The sequence below is a fragment of the Mesoplodon mirus genome, assembly GCF_964341445.2.
Source record: "Mesoplodon mirus genome assembly, chromosome: 6".
Taxonomy (NCBI): Eukaryota; Metazoa; Chordata; class Mammalia; order Artiodactyla; family Ziphiidae; genus Mesoplodon; species Mesoplodon mirus.
The window spans coordinates 874289-895162 of NC_138982.1; the positions used below are offsets into that span (position 1 = coordinate 874289).

At 45.8% G+C, this 20874-nt stretch overlaps 1 protein-coding gene across 1 annotated transcript in view; it reads left to right on the top strand.

Moving 5' to 3' along the window:
- Positions 1–9258: 9258 nt before the first annotated feature.
- The window catches only part of TF (transferrin), a 29762-nt gene continuing 18146 nt past the window's right edge, over positions 9259–20874 (top strand). The window contains exons 1-8 of the mRNA XM_082625277.1: positions 9259–9383; positions 11349–11518; positions 15634–15742; positions 16520–16696; positions 17440–17587; positions 18388–18443; positions 18970–19148; positions 19880–20057. Coding sequence (XP_082481403.1) covers positions 9341–9383; positions 11349–11518; positions 15634–15742; positions 16520–16696; positions 17440–17587; positions 18388–18443; positions 18970–19148; positions 19880–20057 — 1060 coding nt within the window. The 5' untranslated portion in view covers positions 9259–9340. The remainder of the gene's footprint in view (positions 9384–11348; positions 11519–15633; positions 15743–16519; positions 16697–17439; positions 17588–18387; positions 18444–18969; positions 19149–19879; positions 20058–20874) is intronic.

The following is a 20874-nucleotide window of genomic DNA, read 5'->3' on the forward strand; positions in this document are numbered from 1 at the left end:
TCACACCAGTCAGAATGGCCATAAACAAAAAATCTAGAAACAATAAATGCTGGAGAGGATGTGGAGAAAAGGGAACACTCTTGCATTGCTGGAGGGAATGTAAATTGATACAGCCACTATGGAGGTTCCTTTAAAAACTACAAATAGAACTACCGTACAACCCAGCAATCCCACTACTGGGCATATACCCTGACAAAACCATAATTCAAAAAGAGTCATGTACCAAAATGTTCATTGCAGCTCTATTTTCAATAGCCGGGAGATGGAAGCAACCTAAGTGTCCATCATTGGATGAATGGATAAAGAAGATGTGGCACATATATACAATGGAGTATTTCTCAGCCATAAAAAGAAACGAAATTAAGTTATTTGTAGTGAGGTCGATGGACCTAGAGTCTGTCATACAGAGTGAAGTAAGTCAGAAAGAGAAAAACAAATACCATATGCTAACACATATATATGGAATCTAAGAAAGAAAAAAAAAAGGTCATGAAGAACCTAGGGGTAAGATGGGAATAAAGACACAGCCCTACTAGAGCATGGACTTGAGGATATGGGGAGGGGGAAGGGTAAGCTGTGACAAAGTGAGAGTGTGGCATGCACATGTATACACTACTAAACCTAAAATAGATAGCTAGTGGGAAGCAGCCGCATATCACAGGGAAATCAGCTCGGTGCTTTGTGACCACCTACAGGGGTGGGATAGGGAGGGTGGGAGGGAGGGAGACGCAAGGGGGAAGAGATATGGGAACATATGTATATGTATAGCTGATTCACTTTGTTATAAAGCAGAAACTAACACACCATTGTAAAGCAATTATACTCCAATAAAGATGTTTTAAAAAAATGCTAAGGAATTATCTTAACAAAAGAGGTAAAAGTTTTGTACAATGAAAACTACAAAACATTGCTAAAAGAAGTTAAAGGAGACATAAATGTAAAGACGTTCCATGTTTATTGATTAGAAAACTTAACATTGTTATGATGTCAATACTACCCCAAATAATCTACAGATTAAATGCAATTCCTATCAAAACCCAAATGACTTTTTTTTCTCAGAAATAGGAAAAAAATCCTAAAATTCATATGGAATCTCAAGTGATCCTGAATACCCAAAACACTTTTGAATAAGAACAAAGCTGGAGGACTCACATTTCCTGATTTCAAAACATACCAACAAACATAACATTATATGTTACAGATTTCAAAAGAATATGGTGCTGGCATAAAGACAGACACATAGATCAAAGGAGTAGAATAGAAAGCCCAGAAATAATCACTAACATATATCCACAAAGGGGTTCAAGTCATTCAATAGGTGAAAGGATAGTCTTTTTGACAAATTGTGCTAAGAAAACTGGGTATAAACATGCAAAAGAAAGAAGTTGGACGCTCACCTAATACCATATAAAAATTAACTCAAAATTATTTAGAGACCCAGACTTAAGACCTAAAAAGTATAAAACTGTTAGAAGAAAACATAGGGAAGAAGCTTGATGACATTGGATTTGGCAGTGATTTCTTGGATGTGACATCAAGGCACAGGCAACAAAAGCAAAAACAGACAGATTGAAGTTTATGAAAATTAAAACTTTTGTGCGTCAAAAGATACTATGAACAGTAAAAGGTAACCCACAGAATGGGAGAAAACATTTCCATATTAGATATCTGTTAAGGGATTAATACCTAGAATATATAGAAAACTCCTAAAACTCAAAAAGAGAAAAACAAACAACCAATTCAAAAATGGGCAAAGAACTTTAATTTTTTTGAAAAGAAATTATATGAATGGTAAATAGGCACATGAAAAGATGCTCAACATCACTAATCATTAGAGAAATGCAAATTAAATCTACATTAAGATACCACATACTCATTGGAATGGCTACTATGAAAAAAACGAGAAAGTAGTAAGTGTTGGTGAGGATGTGGATTAATTAAAACCCTGTTGGTGGGAATGTACAGCCGTTGTGGAAAACAGTATGGAGATTTCTCAAAAAAAATTATATGTAGAGTTACCATATGATCCAGAAATTCACTTCTTAGTATATACCCAAAAGAATTGAAAGCAGGGTCTCGTAGAGATATTTATACACTCATAGTTTATAGAAGTATTATTTGCAATAGCTAAAATGTGGAAGCAACCCAAGTGCCCATTGCTATATGAATGGATAAGCAAATATGGTATGTACATACAATGGAATATTATTCAGCCTTAAAAAAGAAGGAAATTATTGACATGTGCTACAACATGGACGAAACGAGGATATTATGGTAAGTGAAGTAAGACAATCACAGAAGGCAAGTAGTGTATGATTCCACTTAAATGAAGCACTTAGTGTAGTCAAAATCATAGAGATAGAAAGTAGAGAAGTGGTTGTCAGGGGCTGGGGGTAAGGGAAAATGAGGAATTATTGTTTACTGGGTGTAGAGTTTCAATTTTGCGAGATGAAAAGAGTTCTGGAGATGGATGGTGGTGACAATTTGCACAGCAATATGAATGTACTTAATATCACTGAACTGTACACTATAAAATGGCTAAGAAGATAAATTACATGTTATGTGTTTTTTACCACAATAAAAAATGGAAAAAAAGAATAATAGTAAAGTATTATAACCCACTGAATATAAAAGAAACCCCAAGCCCATGCTGATAAAAACAAATAAAAGGAAATCAATAAATAAATGGAGAAGGAGAAGTACTTGTCTATTTTAGAATGGCAATTGATAAATGCACATGGAATGATATAATCAGAAAAATCACTATTTGGCAACCAATATAGTAATAATGATTCAGGCAGGAATCATCAATGGATGCTAAAACTGGAGGATGAAAGTCTGATGAGGAACAAAATGTTAAGTAGTCTCAAAGTGTCTCTCCACAGACTACTCATTAATTACAAAGGAAATTTTACAGTGTAGAAACCTGTCAGATACCACCTTAACCAAGCAAATAAAGGTAACAGAAGTGATAATGGAACAAATTACTATTGTGTTCCTTCTAATACAATACTCTGAGAACCCAGCCTCACTTCTGTGATGTTGCTGTCAAAAGTGCACACCCTGAATCAAATCATGAAGCAATTTCAGACCGACCGAAATTGAGGGACTTTCTGTAAAATGCTGTTAAATGCAAAATAACATGTTAAATCACACCAGCCAAATCCAGAATGTTGGAAATTCCAAAGGACAAATGATGCAGTTTCTTCAACAAGTAAATAGCATAAAGGGTAAAAGAAAAGAGCACAGGAGATTTAAGATATATAACAAATTCAATGCCTGAATCTTGTTTTAGGTTCTAATTTGAATGAGGTAATAAAATTTTTTGACAACCAGGTAAACTGGCATATTAACTGGGAATTAGATAATAATATGGAATAATTGTTCATTTTTGACAGGTGTGATAAATACATTATGGTTATATATTAAAAATCCCTTAGCTGTTAGAGATGCACACTTTTGTGGGTGAAGTAATGCACTGTCTGTTATTCCAGAAAAAAATGGGGAAGTGGAAGGATGGATGAAATAATATTGGCAAAATGTTGACAATTGATGAAGTTGGGTAAGGTGTACATGGGAGTTTATTACATCATTTTCTCTACTTATGTGTATATTTGAAAATTTCATATATCTATGTAAAAGAAGGAGGAGGAAGAGAAGAGGAATCTGGAAGAAAAGAGGAATCTGAAATAGACCTTAAACCATAGCTAGTGACGAGTTTAATTTGCTTTTTAATGTGAAAGAATTGGAATAAACATAAGAACTAAATTATATACCAACTGTGGTGGATGTATGTCTACAAATATTTAGTGGACTGTATATAATTTTTATTCATACTACTAGTCCAGTATCAAGTTATAGAAAGCACTTAGGTAATTTTATTGATAATGAACACCTGAATTGGGTAGACATGGCAATTATATTTCAGATGTCAGTACTTAGAGTTAGGCAGAAAAGTTTAGAAAAATCAAATGCATTTTGTTCTAATCTTGGAATGCTACAACTTACACAACCAAACAAATGTCTATTTAAGGTCTTTTGCATTTCCTTATAAACTTTAGGATTATATTGTCAATTCCCACTAAAAAATATTAAAAACTTATTAGGAGTTAGATTGGGAGTTCATTGAACCTATATATTATAATTTGAGGAGAACTGACATATTTATAACATTGAGTCACCACTCAATTTTCTGTGTATAGCCTTTCATTAACTTAGAGTTTCTTTAATATTTCTCATCAATATTGTACAGTTTGGTGTGTAAAAATTTTAGACATCTTTTGATAGACTTATTCCTGGACACTTGTGATTCTTATACTACTTTAAATAGCATTTTCATTAAAAAAATTTTTAATCTAGAAATATAATTGATTTTTGTATATTTATCTTGTATCCAGCAACACTGCCTAACATTTATTTTTCTAATACTTAATCTAGTTTTTTAGAATTTTATACATTTTCAATCATATCATTAGTGAAAATAAGAGTTTTATTTTTTCCTTTTCAATCTTTTATATATCTTTTTCATACCTGAGCAGACTGGCAGGTAGGGCTGCAAGTAAAAATGCTGAATAGAAATGATAATAGTAGACCTTCTGATCTTTTCCTTGATCTCAAAGGGAAAACTTTCATTTACCATTTCACCACTGAATATGATGGTTTCACATATACATTTCTTATGTATATTTACATATATATTTCTTTTATGTATATTTCACACACACATGTACATACTCTTTTATCAGATTGAGCAAATTTCCTAGAATAAGTTTGCTAAGAGGGTGATAAAATGAATGGTTGTTGGATTTTACCAAATGCTGTTCCTCTACCCACTGATGGTCATATAACTTTTCTCCTTTGTTCTGTTAATGTGATCAATTACACTGATTTTTTTTTTTTAAGATAACTTGCATTCCTGGAATAAACTCAACTTGGTAATGATTTAGTATCCCTCTTAGATGTTGCTGGATTCAATTTGCTAAAATTTGCTTAGGATTTTTGCATCTATGTTCATAAAAAGAATTTTTTTAATCTTTCTCATGATATCCTTGACAGTTTTTGGTTTTTGCTGTACTTGCCTTAAAAATTTAGTCAAGGAGTGTTCCTTCTTTTTCTATTACCTGGAAGAGTGTGTGTAAGAAGAAGAAGAATTCTTTAATGTTTGGTAGAGTTCATCCGTGAAACTATCTGTTCCTGGCCTATTCTTCATGAAAAGGATATTTTTATGGGCTCCCCTGGGGAAAGAATAGAAACCCAAGAACCATCCATTGTTCAGGGACTTCTGAGAGGTAGGACTAAGAGAGAGACAGAGGTGGGTGGTGTATGACATTACAAATTACCTGGCATTTTCCTAAAACGACTCTGCTCTTTGTTACCAACCATCACGCCACACATCCCTGAGCTGGCAGGTCTGCAGGATAAGGAGTCTACGAGTGTAGTTCTCAGGCTGCCTGATTCCACCTTCCCAATGACCACATGGAGGTCTTTCAGAGGAGAAGCCTTGGTGTTGGGCAGAGAGCAGTGAGGGAGGGGGGAGGAGGGACGGGTTCAAGCAGACAGAGGCCCTTTGTTTGCTCCGCTTCTTTGTACATGAGGCAACATTTAGAAACAAATATTGGTTCAGAGGACCAGTGCCTTCATGCCATCTCCTTGAGGTCAGCTACCCAACCTCCCTGCATGTACACACAAGTCCACCTCTTTCAACAAGAGGGCCAATCCTGTTGAAATTTAAGAGTTTTATTCAGCTTATGGTGGAAGATTTGGCTCATGACTTAGATTCATCTGTAACTGGAAGTCCTCTTCTCTCTCTCTCTCTCCTCCCTCCCTTCCTCCCTTTCTCCCCTCCTCTCTGGACAAATAAAGAGAAGGTCAATATAGAAAAAAAAGGAGACAAGATCAATATAAAAAAAGGAGACAAGATCAATATTAAAAAAAAAAAAAAAGGAGAAAAGATCAGTATCAAGAAGGCAGCTGTGGTCTAGAGAAAGCTGGGACTTAGGAGATTTGAGTTCAGGTCCCAGAGCTCTGTGAATGAGGACCTGTCATTTTACTGTAATGTTCACATCTAAAAAATGGGGGACTGATCTTATCTCCTTAGGCAGTTAGTCAAGATCACAAGGTCTTGCCCCAGAACAGTGCCTGGCATGTGGAACAGCTGAAAACATGATCCTTTCCTTCCATCTGAGCATGAAGAGCCAGTGTATGCCTGAGGTGCTGCAGTTGGGGCACCCACACCTCTCCCAGAGACAAACCCCTCTGCAGCAGAAAATGGGGGCTGTGTGTCTGTGGAGAAATGGCAGTCCTGGAGGCCTCTGGTCTGTTTCTCTCTCAATGTGACCCCAGACAAGCCTCTTGGCCTCTGTGTGTGCCCCTGTTTCATGGGAGAGGCAGTGTCCCTGGTGGATGGGTACATACGCTCTGGAACCAGACAGCCTGATTTTGCACCTGGCTCGCCAGCTGACCTTGGACAAGTTAATAACCGCTCAGGGCCTCAGTGTCCTCATCTCACCTGTAAAATGAGGATTCTAAGGCACCGATCTCAGAGGGCTGTGGTAAGGGCCCAGTGAATCTCTCCGCAAGTATTAGCCATCATTAAGCTATAAAAGAGGGACAATGAGTTTCCTGACTCCAGAGTGTTTCTAGTAAAGAATTAAACACCATAAGGGAGAGCACAGGGACAAGTGTCTTGGGCCACCAAGGACACAGAACACTGACACTTCCACCTCTCACCACCACACACCCCCATACACATTACAGACGTGGGCGCAGCCATACAACCAGGGTCATGCACTCATGTGCACCCACAGCTGGCCTCACCCCTGCCTCCTAGGAGTGGCAGACACAGGCCTCTCTCCTGTCCTCCTGAGCAAGAACCAAGGCTCTTGTGCGTAGTAGGTGCGGATCCTGTTCTCCATGGCTCGTCCGGCCCCTCTTCGGATCCTGTGGGCTCCGTACATCCTCCCCCGCGTGTCCTGGGCTCAGACTCAGAGGGCTCCACTGAGGCAAGGCAGGGGCTTGGCTGGCCCAGAGAGGGCTCAGCCTGGCCAGAGTGCTCTCTCTGAGGGCTCAGGCTAGGCTGTAGGCCTGTCCCCGGAGGAGCTGCCTCAGGAAAGCCTCACTGTGTGAGTGCAGAAGGGGCCCAGCAGGGAGGATCAATGTCCATCTGCCTCGCATGCCCTCCACCAAGCTCCTGTGTGTTTGTGGATTAGCTCAACGTTCGACAGCTCTCCTTCCTGCTTCTGGGCAGACTCTGCAAGCTCACGGCAGGACCTGTAGAAGGCATGAGCTGAGTGCGGGCGTCCTGCTCTGTGGAGCCTCTCCCAGCCAGCCCTCCCCTGACTTTCCCCCTCCATCCCCCTCTCTGTACCTCAAGGTGCCCCATGAGGGCAGGCCACCCCCTAATGCCGCTGCAGTGGGCAGCAGGAATTTGCCCCTTCTGCCAAGATTCTGGGTTTCCCATGGCTTGAGCCGGCGGGTCCACAAGGGCAGCAGCCGCCACTCTTCTTCCCGGTGAGGCAGGGATTTGGAGGGCCGGGCTTGTCTTATGTCCCCCTGTAAACAGAAAGTCCCTGCTAAAGTAGCGCTGTCTGAAATGGGGCGTGTGTAGCCCCTTGTACACGAGACAGTCTATTGGGGCGTGGGGAGTTTATGCTAGCTTCTGATGATATTTACTTCTCATGCGAATGATGAATAAGTTAACACTCACTCTTGTTTCATATGAGGATTGGCAGTGCCTCCCACCTGGTCTGCAAGGCAGGCAGACGCACGTCATGGAGGGCCTTTGAGGTTCCTGAGGGAAGACGGGGAAAGCCTCACAAGGGGTGGGGTGGGGAAGGGGATGCTGGAAGGCTGTGACGCCCTGAACTGTCCTTTAATTTTGGCTTTTGTGGTTCCACATTTTGTAATTTGCATATGCCCAGTAAAAAGGATGTACAGATTAAGTAACGTGATTTAACTCATCAGATCTCACAGAATGCATGAGCGCCTTAGAAAGATTCCTGCAAAGAAACTAGACCCAGAAGATGATTCCAATATCACAAACACAGGTGAACTAAAATAAAATGGCACTACTGAGATATCTTCTAAGTCTGGTGTAAATTTGTGTAAATAAAACCAAAAACAATGATAATCTGATTGGGTTGGATAAGTAACTTAAGAAAGCCCTAAAATTACGTTGACTCTCTGGAATATGGACTTACATCTACTATCAGGAACCTTGCCCCTTCCTTAAGTGTATATTTTTTCTTGAGGTATTTTTCATTGTGTATAAGGCAGAGTATATAGAGAGACATTTAAAAATGAGTGTTTCATCTGTCTCATTGTTTACAAATTTTCTATTCCTTTCAGGATTGAAATATACACAATATTAGTTTTAAAAGTGTATATATATATACACACACAGACACAATGTACAGCCTCACTATTTTTCCAGATAAGGATGGGCAATCAGAATGGTTTGGAGACCACTTTTCTGGAGGGAGCCAGGGATGACCCAGGGCATTGAGATCAGGCCACATCCTCTCCTGGGTCCCTTTCTTTGTGTTCATGTGTCACTTGTCCTGAGTGTCACAGAGTCTTGATCACATTCCAGGGCAGCTTCTTGTGGGAGAGACATTGTCTCTCCTGTGACTCTGTCCCTAGCCCAGGTGTCCAGCAGGCTGCATGAGGGAAGCAAGGTTACCAGTCCAGGATCCTGTGCTCAGGAGGACACATGGGGAGGGACAGCTCCTCCGTGGCGCTTTAAGGGCCCAAGAGGAGCAGGATTTCTGGATACACCTGGGAACAAGTGAAAGAGGTTGAGCCTGTTGTCTTTGACTTGTGGTCAGCCTTATTCTCCTCTCCCAGCCTCTCCCAGGAAGGTCTCTGCCTGTCATTCTCCTGTTCTGGTGTGCGTTTGGGGCAGTCCCTTCCTTCTTCCATCTGTAGAATGAGCACAGCGGTTGGTTCAGGACCAGCCGTGGCACCCTGGGATTCAGAAGCAGAGCCCCCCCCCCCCCGCCCCGCCTCTTTCCGCTGCAGTTCTGCTCCTGGCACAGAGCAAGCGCGCGTTAACAACGGCGTGATTTTTCTTGAATTCCCTTCCAGTCAGCATTTTTGTGTTGGATGCCACCCACGGGTCTGTCCCAGAGGTCAGGAAATGAGGTGATCAGCCTGAGCGAGGAGTGAGGGGGGAGGGCTGAGGGGCGATTGGGCAATCGGGCTGCACAAACAAAGGGGGTCAAAGATTGTGCCTGGCCAGCCCCGCGGGGGATAAAGGGGCTTGGGGCGCAGGGAGGTGCAGGGAGGTGGCCCAGAAACCGGTCCGTCTGTGCTCGGCACTCCGCTTCGCAGACCCGGGAGGATGAGGCTCGCCGTCCGCGCTCTGCTAGCCTGCGCGGTCCTGGGTGAGTGCGGCCGCTGGGAAGGCCCTCAGAGTCGCCGGCCCGGGCGCCCCCCGCATACCGGAGCCCGCCACGCCATCCCTGGGCTCCGCGCTGGAGCTGGAAGCCCGGACCTTTCTTTCGCTTCTCCCCGCCGCACCCTGGCATCTGCTCTATCACTGCCTTGGGGACAGCTCTGCGCTTGCGCGCACCTTCTGGTCTTGCCTGTGCCTCTGCCACCTTTTCACCGCCTCCTCGCTTCCTCCTCGTGTCCGGAAAACCTTGTAGTAGCGGAACACAATAAATTAGAGCGCTTCCGTCACGGTTGATCAAATCCCTTCCCTGCGGTCTCAATCAAGTCCAAACTGCTTGGGGTGGCATTCAAGGCCTCCCCAGATCTGGTCCCACCTCCACGGATGGTCTGACGTCCCGTGGGTGCCCTTGGTGCTGACCACGTCCCACTAATGAAGCAGGGCAGTTGAAGGGTTCGGAGCATGGGATCTAAAGCCAAACTGTTTGGGTCCCCAGCGGTGAGGGGGGTAGTACAGCCTGTCCTGGAAAGGTCCCGTGAGAGTAAACGAGGCCGTGGATCCAGGCACTAGTGGAGTGGACTTTGCTGCACACATCCGTGCTTCGGAGCCTGTCACTGTGAGGCCCCCTTTGTCCTCTAACTTTGGCTGGCCACTCGTGGTGCATTTATAATACCTTTGGAGCCTTCTGTGTTTAGTTACTTGTCTTTCCCGAAAAAGATAACCCTTGAGAATCGACCCACCTTGCTTGCCTTTGCCTACCGCCCGGCCCCCAACCCTAACCTCAGAGAATCTCACAGGGCTGTGGAAGGTAAATGCATGACTGAGGACAAATTCCTGCCTCTGGGATCTCAGGAGGGGCAGTTTGGGGAGGGCCTGGAGGAGTGGTTTTGGGGACAGTCTGCCACTGACTCCTTGTTGTCTCCCTTGATATCCCATGGGCAGAGGTGGGATAAAGGGTGGTTGGGGGACAGGCTTCCTGTGGCCCCTCTTTTTCCATCCAGGAGAACTGTTCCCTCCCCCTCTCTTGCTTTGTGCATTGTGAATATTCATCCACTTCCTTGAGCCAGCCCTGTGCTGTTGATCCACAGAGTGGAGATGACAGAGGGCTTTGGGGACAGTGCCAAATGCTCATATCATGGGGACAACACATCTGCAAACCCATGGATTAATGGCTACAGACATGGCTGGCTTTAGCTTCTCGTAGTGGCAGCCAAAAAGCCTAATGGTAAAATTGAGGGAGGGGTCATTGGAAACAGAGAGAAACATTGAATATGTGGAGTTTCTAGTTATTCTTGGAACAGAGGCTGACAGATGAGCATCACAGGCACATTTATTGCCTCATCAATTATGAACCCCTATGTACTGGCCAAGCACATGGAAAACAACTCAGAATGTTATCTTCTTTTGTTCCCTGGGCAGAGACCAAAGTCTGGAGACCTGATTTCTAGGCCAGTCTCAGCTAGTAACAGGCTGGGTAACCTAGGGTAAAGCATTACTCTCTGAGCCCAGTTCCCTCATCTCTAAAAGATACTAATTACTGGATGGTGTAATTCCTATCCTGCTGGCTTCCCAGAGTTGTAGCATTGAGCCAACACCTTGACGTAGCTAAAAATCCCCTGTGTATCCTGAAGCTTGTATTCCATGGCAGGCCACGGGTCATGAGGTGAATGACGGAGGCTCAGAGAACACAGAGGAGCAGCTTATTGTCTCCAGTTGAGAGCTGAGAGTCAAGTCGGCATCCTTCTGGCCAGCACAGTCTGGTCAGTGGGAAACTAAGAGGCCATTAGGGTGCCTGTCACTCGTCCCCAGACTCAGAATGCAGTGGAAACTGTGTCCCTTGTTGTTCACGGACAGGAGTGGGTGTGGACAGGATGGAGGGGGAGTAGACTTCACGACCCTCCACAGGGTGCTGCCGTCTCTCCCACCGGCACAGGGACCTCTGACCTCTCTACCCTAGGGCCGTGTCTGGCTGTCTCAGAGAAAACCGTGAGGTGGTGCACCGTTTCAAGTCATGAGGCCAGTAAGTGCTCCAGTTTCCGCGAAAGTATGGATAAAGCCTTTGAAACTGGTCCTTTTGTCTCCTGTGTGAAGAAGACCTCTTACATCGATTGCATCAAGGCCATCGTGGTAAGTCGTGGCTGTCTAAAGGAGAGCGGAAGAAAATCCCTACTTTCTCTTTCTCCTGTCGCTTTGGAATCATTCTGTACTCACAGGTAGGAGGCTGCTGTGTGGGGCAGTCAGCCCCTAGTGCGAGTAAAATCACTTTAGAAATGGAAATAGGAGCAGTCACCTTTAATGAGTCTTAAAGGAAAATCTAACATGCTCTGAAAGGGGACTCCTTTGAGCCACTAAATTCTCTGAACTCAGAGAAGAAAACAAGAATACATGCTATCAAAATGACCACGTAACACTATTTTGGAGGTTCCTGATGCATCACAAGAAGTAGATGAATGGTACACACAGGGAAGAGGAATACATAGTCGTGATTGCAGTTGATAGCTGATCCTTTTGACGTCTAGGTTTTCCAAAATACTCTTCACTCCTTTACCATTGTTTCTGCACATTTGAACGTGTGTCAGACCCTGTGCTGGGCAATGGGGCTGCAGTAGTGAACTTAAACACACGTGCTCCTTACTTTTGAGGAGTTTACAGTCTCGTCAGGAGAGAAGAAAAACATGCAAACAAGTAGACATGAAATTTCAAATTGTGTCATGTACCATGGAGGGAAAGAAACAGAACTTTCAGAGGAAACTTGCTTTGGCCTGGGTGTCAGGGACTCCCTGAGAGGGAGCAATGAACCTGAGACCCCAGGGGTGAGCATGGGTAAGCCTGCCAAAAGCTATGGTAGAATATGCCAGGTAGTGAACCATAGCATGTGCAAAGGGCCTGAGGCAGGGGAGAGCTGGGCTTGTTTGAGTTTCTGTAGGGAAGGTAGGGTGACTGGAGCGGAGCAAGCAGGAGGCTGGAAGGAGGACTGAGGTGGGAGAGGTAGACGCAGCCAGATGGAGCACGGTCAACTCAAGGAATCAGTGATTGGGTATAGACAACTGGTTTGGGGTGTGTGTGTGTGTGTGTTTATTGAACCTCAGTTACTATCATGGCTTAATTATAACTCTTGAGTTATGACATAATTTCAGCTTTGGTGTATGCATACCTCTCTTTGTTTTTAAGTATGTTAATAATATAAAATAGGGCTTCCCTGGTGGCGCAGTGGTTGAGAGTCCGCCTGCCGATGCAGGGGACACGGGTTCGTGCCCCGATCCCGGAAGATCCCACATGCCGCGGAGCGGCTGGGCCCGCGAGCCATGGCCGCGGAGCCTGTGTGTCCGGAGCCTGTGCTCCGCAACGGGAGAGGCCACAGCAGTGAGAGGCCCGCGTACAGCAAAAAAAAAAAAAAAAAAAAAAAAAAAAAAAAAAAAAAAAAAAAAATATATATAAAATAATATTATCCACAAACCCACCAGAGGGTCTCAAAACTTCATCATTGCCAGTAGCTTATTTCTAGGGCTACTGTGTGGCAGCATTGGATTCTATGGGAACAACATTACTTGGGGTAGTGTAAGCCACTGGCCCTACTTACAACTACTGTGTGTTTCCCCATCCAGCGCAAACAGAATCCTAAAACTTTCTTGCCTTTTATTTTAATTTAAGACATATAAGTATGGTGGATGATTGTATAATTTTGCTTCTTAAACTATTTTATAAACATGCCATCCCTATGTGTTGTCTTCTCATACTTGTTTTTCCCTCCTCAATATTATGCTAAGTTTTCACACACGTTGTTGACTATAGCTATTGTTCATTCATTTTCAGAGCTCTACAAAAGTCCATTGTGTTAGTATACCACAATTTATGTTTTCTTTTCTGGTCATAAGACATTTGGATTTTTTCCAGTGTTTTGTTATTCTAATCAGTGTTTGTGGAATATTTTTATACAAATCTCCTGGGACACAAGAATTACTAGTTTCTCTTTAATATATGTGTAGGAGCAGACTTTCTGTGCCATGGGATATGTGAGTATTTGACTTTGAAGACAGTGCCAGATGTATTTGGTTTTTAAGCAAATCCAGTGTGGTTATTCCAATTTCCACTCTCACCAGCAGTGTATGAGAGCATAACCCATATCATTCTTGGTGAATTTGATATTTTATTATTATGAAAAAATCACTATCTCTGGCAGTACTTCTTAACTAAACTCTATTTTTATGATATTAGCATACATACTACATCAACTTTCTTTTGGTTAGTATCCTCTTCCTATATCTCTTTCCATTCCTTTATTTTCAACTTTCTGTGTGCTTATCTTTCAGGTGTGTCTTTTGAAAATTGTTTATTGCTGGATTTTGTTTATTAAAGAAATCTGACAATCTTATTTATTTTATGTGGTAAATTTAGACCATTAATAAATTATTTTTAATAAATAAATAAATAAATATATTTATTTATTTATTATTTATTTATTTATTTATTTTCTTTGTTGGCCGCGTTGGGTCTTCGTTGCTGAGCACGGGCTCTCTCTAGTTTTGGCGAGCAGGGGCTACTCTTCGTTGTGGTGTGTGGGCTTCTCACTGAGGTGGCTTCTCTTGTTGCGGAGCACAGGCTCTAGGCACGTGGGCTTCAGTAGTTGTGGCACGTGAGCTCAGTAGTTGTGGCTCGCGGGCTCCAGAGTGCAGGCTCAGTCGTTGTGGCACATGGGCTTAGTTGCTCCGCCACATGTGGGATCTTCCTGGATCAGGGCTCGAACCTGTGTCCCCTGCATTGGCAGGCGGATTCTCAACCAGTGAGCCACCAGGGAAGCCCAAATTATTATTTTTTTTATTGATAAATTTGTACTTATTTCTGCCATTTACTTTTTGACTTCTTTTAGTCCTGCTTTCCCCTGATTTCTCCTTTTCTGATTTTTTTTTTTTTTTTTTTTTTTTTTTTTTGCGGTACGTGGACCTCTCACTGTTGTGGCCTCTCCCTTTGTGGAGCACAGGCTCCGGACGTGCAGGCTCAGCGGCCATGGCTCACGGGCCTAGCTGCTCCACGGCATGTGGGATCTTCCCGGACCGGGGCACAAACCCGTGTCCCCTGCATCGGCAGGTGGACTCTCAACCACTGTGCCACCAGGGAAGCCCCAAGAAAAATCATTTTGATTAAAGATATTTGAAGCAAGAAAAAAAGCAAGAAGAGTATGTTATGAAGTGTCTACATAAAAGATGGTGCTTCTCACTTCAAGAGAAAATAAATTCTAGATCTAGTGGGAAGGTATCTATAATATTGGTTATAGTGAACCAAGTGAACTATTGGTTTAAAGATGAGAATTAGTGGAAGCAAAAACTAAAAATGAAAACAAAAAACCCAGCAAGAAACAGTAAATGGGAGAAATAAACCCACACTACGTGGATTCAAATCCCAGCTCCATGACTTACTAGCTATGTGGCCTGGGGAGGTGACTTAAACTTTCCGGGCCTCTATTTTTTAATGTGTAAAATGGAGCTGAGTTGGACAATGGTGTCTGTGTAGTTGATTAAATGAACAATCAGCCATAATGGAAGTAATAATTAGCGTTTAACACTCAGTTCAGAGTATAAGCTAGAAGTTAAAGCCAGAGAAAGCACCCGTCCCTGAACAAAAGACTCCTGCAGTTATATGGACCCAGGACAGGAAGGAAAAGTACTGAGCACTGAATCAGAGTGGAGAAGGTTGTCTTCAAGCCTCCCCTTCCCCATAGAGAAGTCTCCACAGAGGCATCTGAAGAAGATCTCAGCAGAAGGCCCAAAATAAAGAGGTCACCAAAGGAAAGAACCTGAACTTGAAATGTAAATATGTGTAACAGAACGGCCAGGCAGAGGGACCTGAGTCCTTCACTGCAGCCCCTTCAGAGCCTGTGGTGCGTGGGCTGTGCACCCAGTCTGGTGCTGGGGGCGCAGCTTTCTCCCAAGAGGCCTGCTGGTAAAGCCTCTGTAATTTAGTTCAGTCTTGAAAAATCACGACAGTTTTCTGGGCCAGCAGCTGGACTCCTCACCAGGGAAAAGAGAAAAGTGATCCATTCTTTCTCTTTGCAGAAATTAAGGAATATGGTGGCCAAATCCCCTCACCACGGAGGTAGAGTTAACTGAAGCTTGTGGTGCTGTGCAGTTAGCTATTGGCCAAACCGAGGGTTCTTCTGGCCCCAGATCCAAGGAGCACCACCCAACTATAGATAGACCTTGCTCAGAAGTAAGGGCTTCATCAGACTCTGGTCTGATCTCTTTCAGGATAATGAAGCAGATGCTGTGACGTTGGATGGAGGTTTGGTGTTTGAGGCAGGCCTGAAGCCCTACAACCTGAAGCCTGTAGTGGCAGAGTTCTATGGCCAAAAAGATAGTAAGTTCTCCCCGGGGACCCAGGAAGGTGTTTGTGGCCCTTGTTCTCTCCTGGTAGATGCTGAGTCTTGTCTCATTCAGGCAGGTAATGGAGATTAGCTACTGATGAGCTTTCCCCAGGGGGCAGTGAGTGGGGAATGAGGGACCCTATCAAACACCATAGCCACAACTCAAGGCCTCTGGGAGCTTTGGGCTGGTTGAGGACTGGTGCTCAGGACACTGACCTCCTGGGCAGGCTGTGTGCAATCTGAGCTGAACCACTGGGGTTTAAATGTGGAAAGAGCAGTTCTCCAAGAACCACAGATGCCACACGCAGGGGACAGACCACACAGGAGCATGAACTTGGAGCCCTGACAGCTTTGCATCTCTTCTGAGAGCAACTCCACTGTCCCTGGGCCTGTGTGAGGGACAAAAATACTTAGAGAAAGTCAGGAATGTGGCTTCTGTTGCCACAGTTCCAGTTTCCAGGGGAGCTTGGCTTGGTAGTTGTAGGCAGATACTCCCTGCAAGGCCTGGGTAGGCAAGAGCACTGGGGCATGTGTGCATGTGGCTTCTTGCTCCTGGGTTTTCCTGGAGGGTTGCTACAAATGTCTCCTCTGTGGTGCTTTCTTTCCCCTGTAAGCCTAGGAAAGTTTTTCTGATCCTTCCCTCTTTAGAAGCCAACCCAACATAAATGTTACCTCTGGGTTTCCCTTCCCTACTCAAGAGCCAGTAGTGATGAGCAGTGCTTCCCTGGGGCCCAGTCTGAGAGTCTTTCATCCACGCTCTCCCTTTGCAGACCCGCAAACTCACTATTACGCTGTGGCCGTGGTGAAGGCGGGCACTGGCTTCAATCTGAATGAGCTCAAAGGCAAGAAGACCTGCCACACAGGCCTCGGCAGATCTGCTGGGTGGAACATTCCCATGGGCTTACTGTACTGGGACTTGCCTGAGCCACATGAATCTCTTCAGAGAGGTAAGCAGGCAGGAAGGTGAGTGCCCTCAGCAGGCATCTCTTCCTCAGATGCCCACATGGGCCACACTGGTGTCACTCAGACATGATCAGGTGATGATGTGTGATGACTCTGGGAGTGGAGGTGGGAGGTTAAACAGCTTTAAACTGGCAGGTCTGCTGCACCAGCAGCCATTAGGGGCTGTCACAAGTCCTTTTATCTCTGAGCTCCTGACACCCCACCAGAGGCTGTCCTGAGGAGTGGGGGGAAGGGAACAGAGGGCTTCAGTCAGGAACAAGGATTGCTAGGCCCCATTGTCCACTTCCCTGGGGTGCTTTCCTGTCTGTGGCTGATGCTTTTCCCATTCTGCTGGAGCTTTCCCTGGTGGCCATCTGCTGGCCATGAACTTGGCGTGCACCTCTCCAGGCGGGTCCTCCGTCTCTCAGGCATGGATCCCAGAGGAGACCTCTCTCTGAGCTGTTCCAGTCTGACAAGGCAGGGAGGGGGGCTGACGGTGACCTGGTCTTGGAGGGTGGCTGGCACAAGCCTGGTTCTTGGGTGGGGAGGAGGGAGGAAAGGGGTTAAACTCGCCCCTTTTTGGAAACACTTAATCTTGAAGAGTGAACACTTGTAAAGGCAGCCTGGGTCTGGGGGTGCTGGTTTTGTCTGGGTGTCTCTGGCCCATCATGAGCCTAGGCTGGGAGCTGTAAGTGCCTCTGGCCAGGCTGGCTCACGCCCTGTGCTTCTGTGTCTCCCTGTTGAGCAGCAGCGGCCAGTTTCTTCGCGGCCAGCTGCGTGCCCTGTGCGGATCAGACGGCTTTCCCCAAACTGTGCCAACTGTGTGCGGGGAAAGGGACGGACAAGTGCGCCTGCTCCAACCACGAACCGTACTTCGGCTACTCGGGGGCCTTCAAGTGAGTGAGACCAGCTTCTGCTCCATCCGGGCTCCTAAGTGTCCAATGTCCTTGGCTGGAAATCTCCCCTGGCCCACAGCAGAGCCCAGTCTGCAAAGGGGCAACCAGGGGGCCTAATCGCCTCAGTGACACAGGGACTCAGCGACACAGCTGGGACTCCCCAGGCCAGGCCGGGCCAGTGCATACTCTCTTCATGTGACATTGACAAGGAAGCCCCTCTCCTGGGGCTCCTCTTACGGTTTCCCCAGAGTTCTCTCACTGGACTAGGCGGAGCCTGAAATGACGGGCACGGCCCTAGTGTCCACGCTGCTCTTCAGTGGCGGGCCCTCGGCTCTCCACTGCAGCAGTGTTGGCCGCTCCAGGTGCTGGCCTCTCCCCTGGCTCCTCTCACCGTCCCTGTGCAGGCGGCTCATGTGGCTGATTTTCTTGCTCCCTCTCCTCCCTTGGTTATACTCTAAAGTTTTAGAGCCAGCCAAGGGCACCTTTCCTCCCTCAAGAGACACTATGCCTTTATCTTCCACCAGAAGTTTGAAAACGCTTTTCTCATTGAAACATCTTCAGTGCCTTTTTGATGCTTTGGGGCACATGGTGAGGGTCCTCCAGATCCTGTGAGCTCACGCCCCCATCTCCATGGTACCCTGGATATCAGTGCCCCATGGTGCTCCCTCAGCTGTGGGTCTTTGTAGAGTCCTCCCCCAGGCCCTGCCCTTTCCCCAAGGTTGGACAGTATGGTCAGACCCTCAACCTGGGGAGAAGGGCCAGCCCTACAGGAACCCTCCTAATGTGTCTCCTCCCCACAGGTGTCTGGTGGAAGACGCTGGGGACGTGGCCTTTGTCAAGCACACCACGGTATTGGGTAGGTGATAGGAGAAGAATCTGCAGGTCCCTTCAAGCAGAAGGCCTTCCTTTTCTTCCTGCCTTCTTCTTCATGCTCAGTAGTCAGACATGAGCATAGTGTGTTCCTCCTTTCTCACTGCTGGGGTGTTTACCTGGGCAGAGGCATGTGCCTGTGGGGTCCCCAGCTGGATCCCTGGGCCTCATCCTATCATTCAACTTCCTAGACACTGGGACCCTTCCTCCTGGTCAGTGTTGCAATTGCAGAGGATTGGGAGCAGGTGTGGCTGACCTTGGCCTGTAGTCAGCCTGCTGAGATGAGACCTCTTGTGGGGTGTGGGCAGTCACCCCTGCACTGGACATCAGAAGCTTTATCTGTAAACTGGCTGTGGGATCTTGAGCAAGTCAGTTTTCTTCTGGCTCTCAATGTTTACTCTAGGCTTCTCAGCTCACACAGTTTATGATTCAGTGGGGTTGCAAGGGATCAGAAGTGGCACCACACCTCCTGCTCTGCCTGCTGGCGGCTTATGTGGGCTTCCCTCCCCCAGAGAACCTGCCTAACGAAGGTGACAGGCACGCGTATGAGCTGCTCTGCAAGGACAACACCCGGGCGTCTGTGGACGAGTACGAGAGGTGCCACCTGGCCCGGGTCCCTTCCCACGCTGTCGTGGCCCGAAGCGTGGGTGGCAAGGAAGACTTGATCTGGGAGCTTCTCAACCTGGCCCAGGTAGCCCCGCCCACCACCCTCCCCTCCTGCGTAGGGGTCCCTGCTTGGATTTGGGGCGCTCTCCTTCACTCCCTTCTAGTCACTGTAGAAGGCCTTCTGTGTTCAGGATACAGTGGGGACCATGCCACACACCATCCACTTGTAAGAAAGCACCCAGCAAAGCCTTCTTGGAGTTGCACAGAGCCCAGCCCTGCATGATCATCTGTCGGACCCTTCCATTCTGGACCAGTGACATGAAGCTGCCCCTTCTCGCTCTATTCCATATCTCTCCTGTTGGAAAGGAAATGATCTCTCTTCCAAGGTCCTTCAGCCTGACTGCAAGGGAGCTGCACACACAGCCAGCTTTCCTTCCCTAGAGCAGCAGAATGCCGGAACTGAGCCAACTTTCTCTTATCCAGCCCTCCCATCTGTCCATCTCTCCATCAAGGCAACCATACAGTGTCAGCCTCTGAAGGAGATGTGTTTCTTGCACTCAGTGAGCTGTCATCCAGCCAGGGAGACAGGCACAGAAACACGTTCAGTGAAATTGGGCGTTTGTTATATGGCCCAAGAGGGCTGTGAATGGAGAAGGTGCTGGGTGGGAAAGAACAGGTCCGACTGCCCTCTCTCCTGGCATCTTGAAAATTTCACTTTTTAATTTAGTTTCCTGAGTTTTAAAATTTTCTTTGGTCCCATTTTGCAGCATCCCTTGCTGCTGTAGCCATTCAGATCTGTGTTTTTACCACACACAGGAGCACTTTGGCAAAGGTATCTCTGAAGAATTCCAGCTCTTCAGCTCCCTTCATGGGAAGGACTTGCTGTTTAAGGACTCTGCCAATGGGTTTTTAAAGATTCCTCCTAAGATGGACTCCTGGCTGTACCTGGGATATGAGTATGTCACTGCTCTTCGGAATCTAAGAGAAGATACACGTAAGTGTTTGGGAAGGATCGTGTGGCTCTAGGAGCTTGGAGAACTGGTGAGGGTGGGCACCAGCAATAGAGTCTTTCCAGGTCTTGAACACCTGTCCCAGCAATCCTTTGTCTGTCCTGCCTGTGCAGCCCAGTGTTAGATGAATGCTAAACGGCATCACCAAAGGGCATTAAAGGAAATTCATGCTTAAAATTATTTGTATTGATACCAGAACTGTTTCCCTTGTATAAATCAAGGCTACCCTACCCACTTTGTGAAGCCAGTTAGCCTGGCATGAAGTAAGTCAAATAGAATAAAATTGCTACAAACGTTCACATCTGAAGCCAATGTTGTGGTCAACATGTGCCATGGTGAAGCTGGAGCTTTAGACAGGTCGATCCTGCTTCTGAGTTTCCTTGGGTCACTGGGGATGTGTTTGAACATTCATTCATTCAACAGACATGTATTGACCACCTATCTATAAACTGTGCAACGTGCTGGGCATACAATGGTGAGTCAAAGATACATTAAATTCTGCTGTCATGGAACCTTCAGCCCAGTGGGGAAGACAAATGTTGAAGGAATAGTCACTCCATTGAATGATCAATTAAAAATGAGAGATTTCCTCAGCAGAAGGAAAACAAAAACAAAAACCCAGAACGAAATATCATGGCTCTAGAAGAGTGCAAAACAAAGAAAGACAGGTCCCGGAATTGAGGTAAGGCTTCCTTGAGGAAGTGCCTCTTGAGCTGGGTCTGAAAGTTGGGTAGGTGTCCATTTATTCAGCCAACATTTATTGTGCTGACCACGAGGCAGGCACTAAGGGTGCCCCGGCCA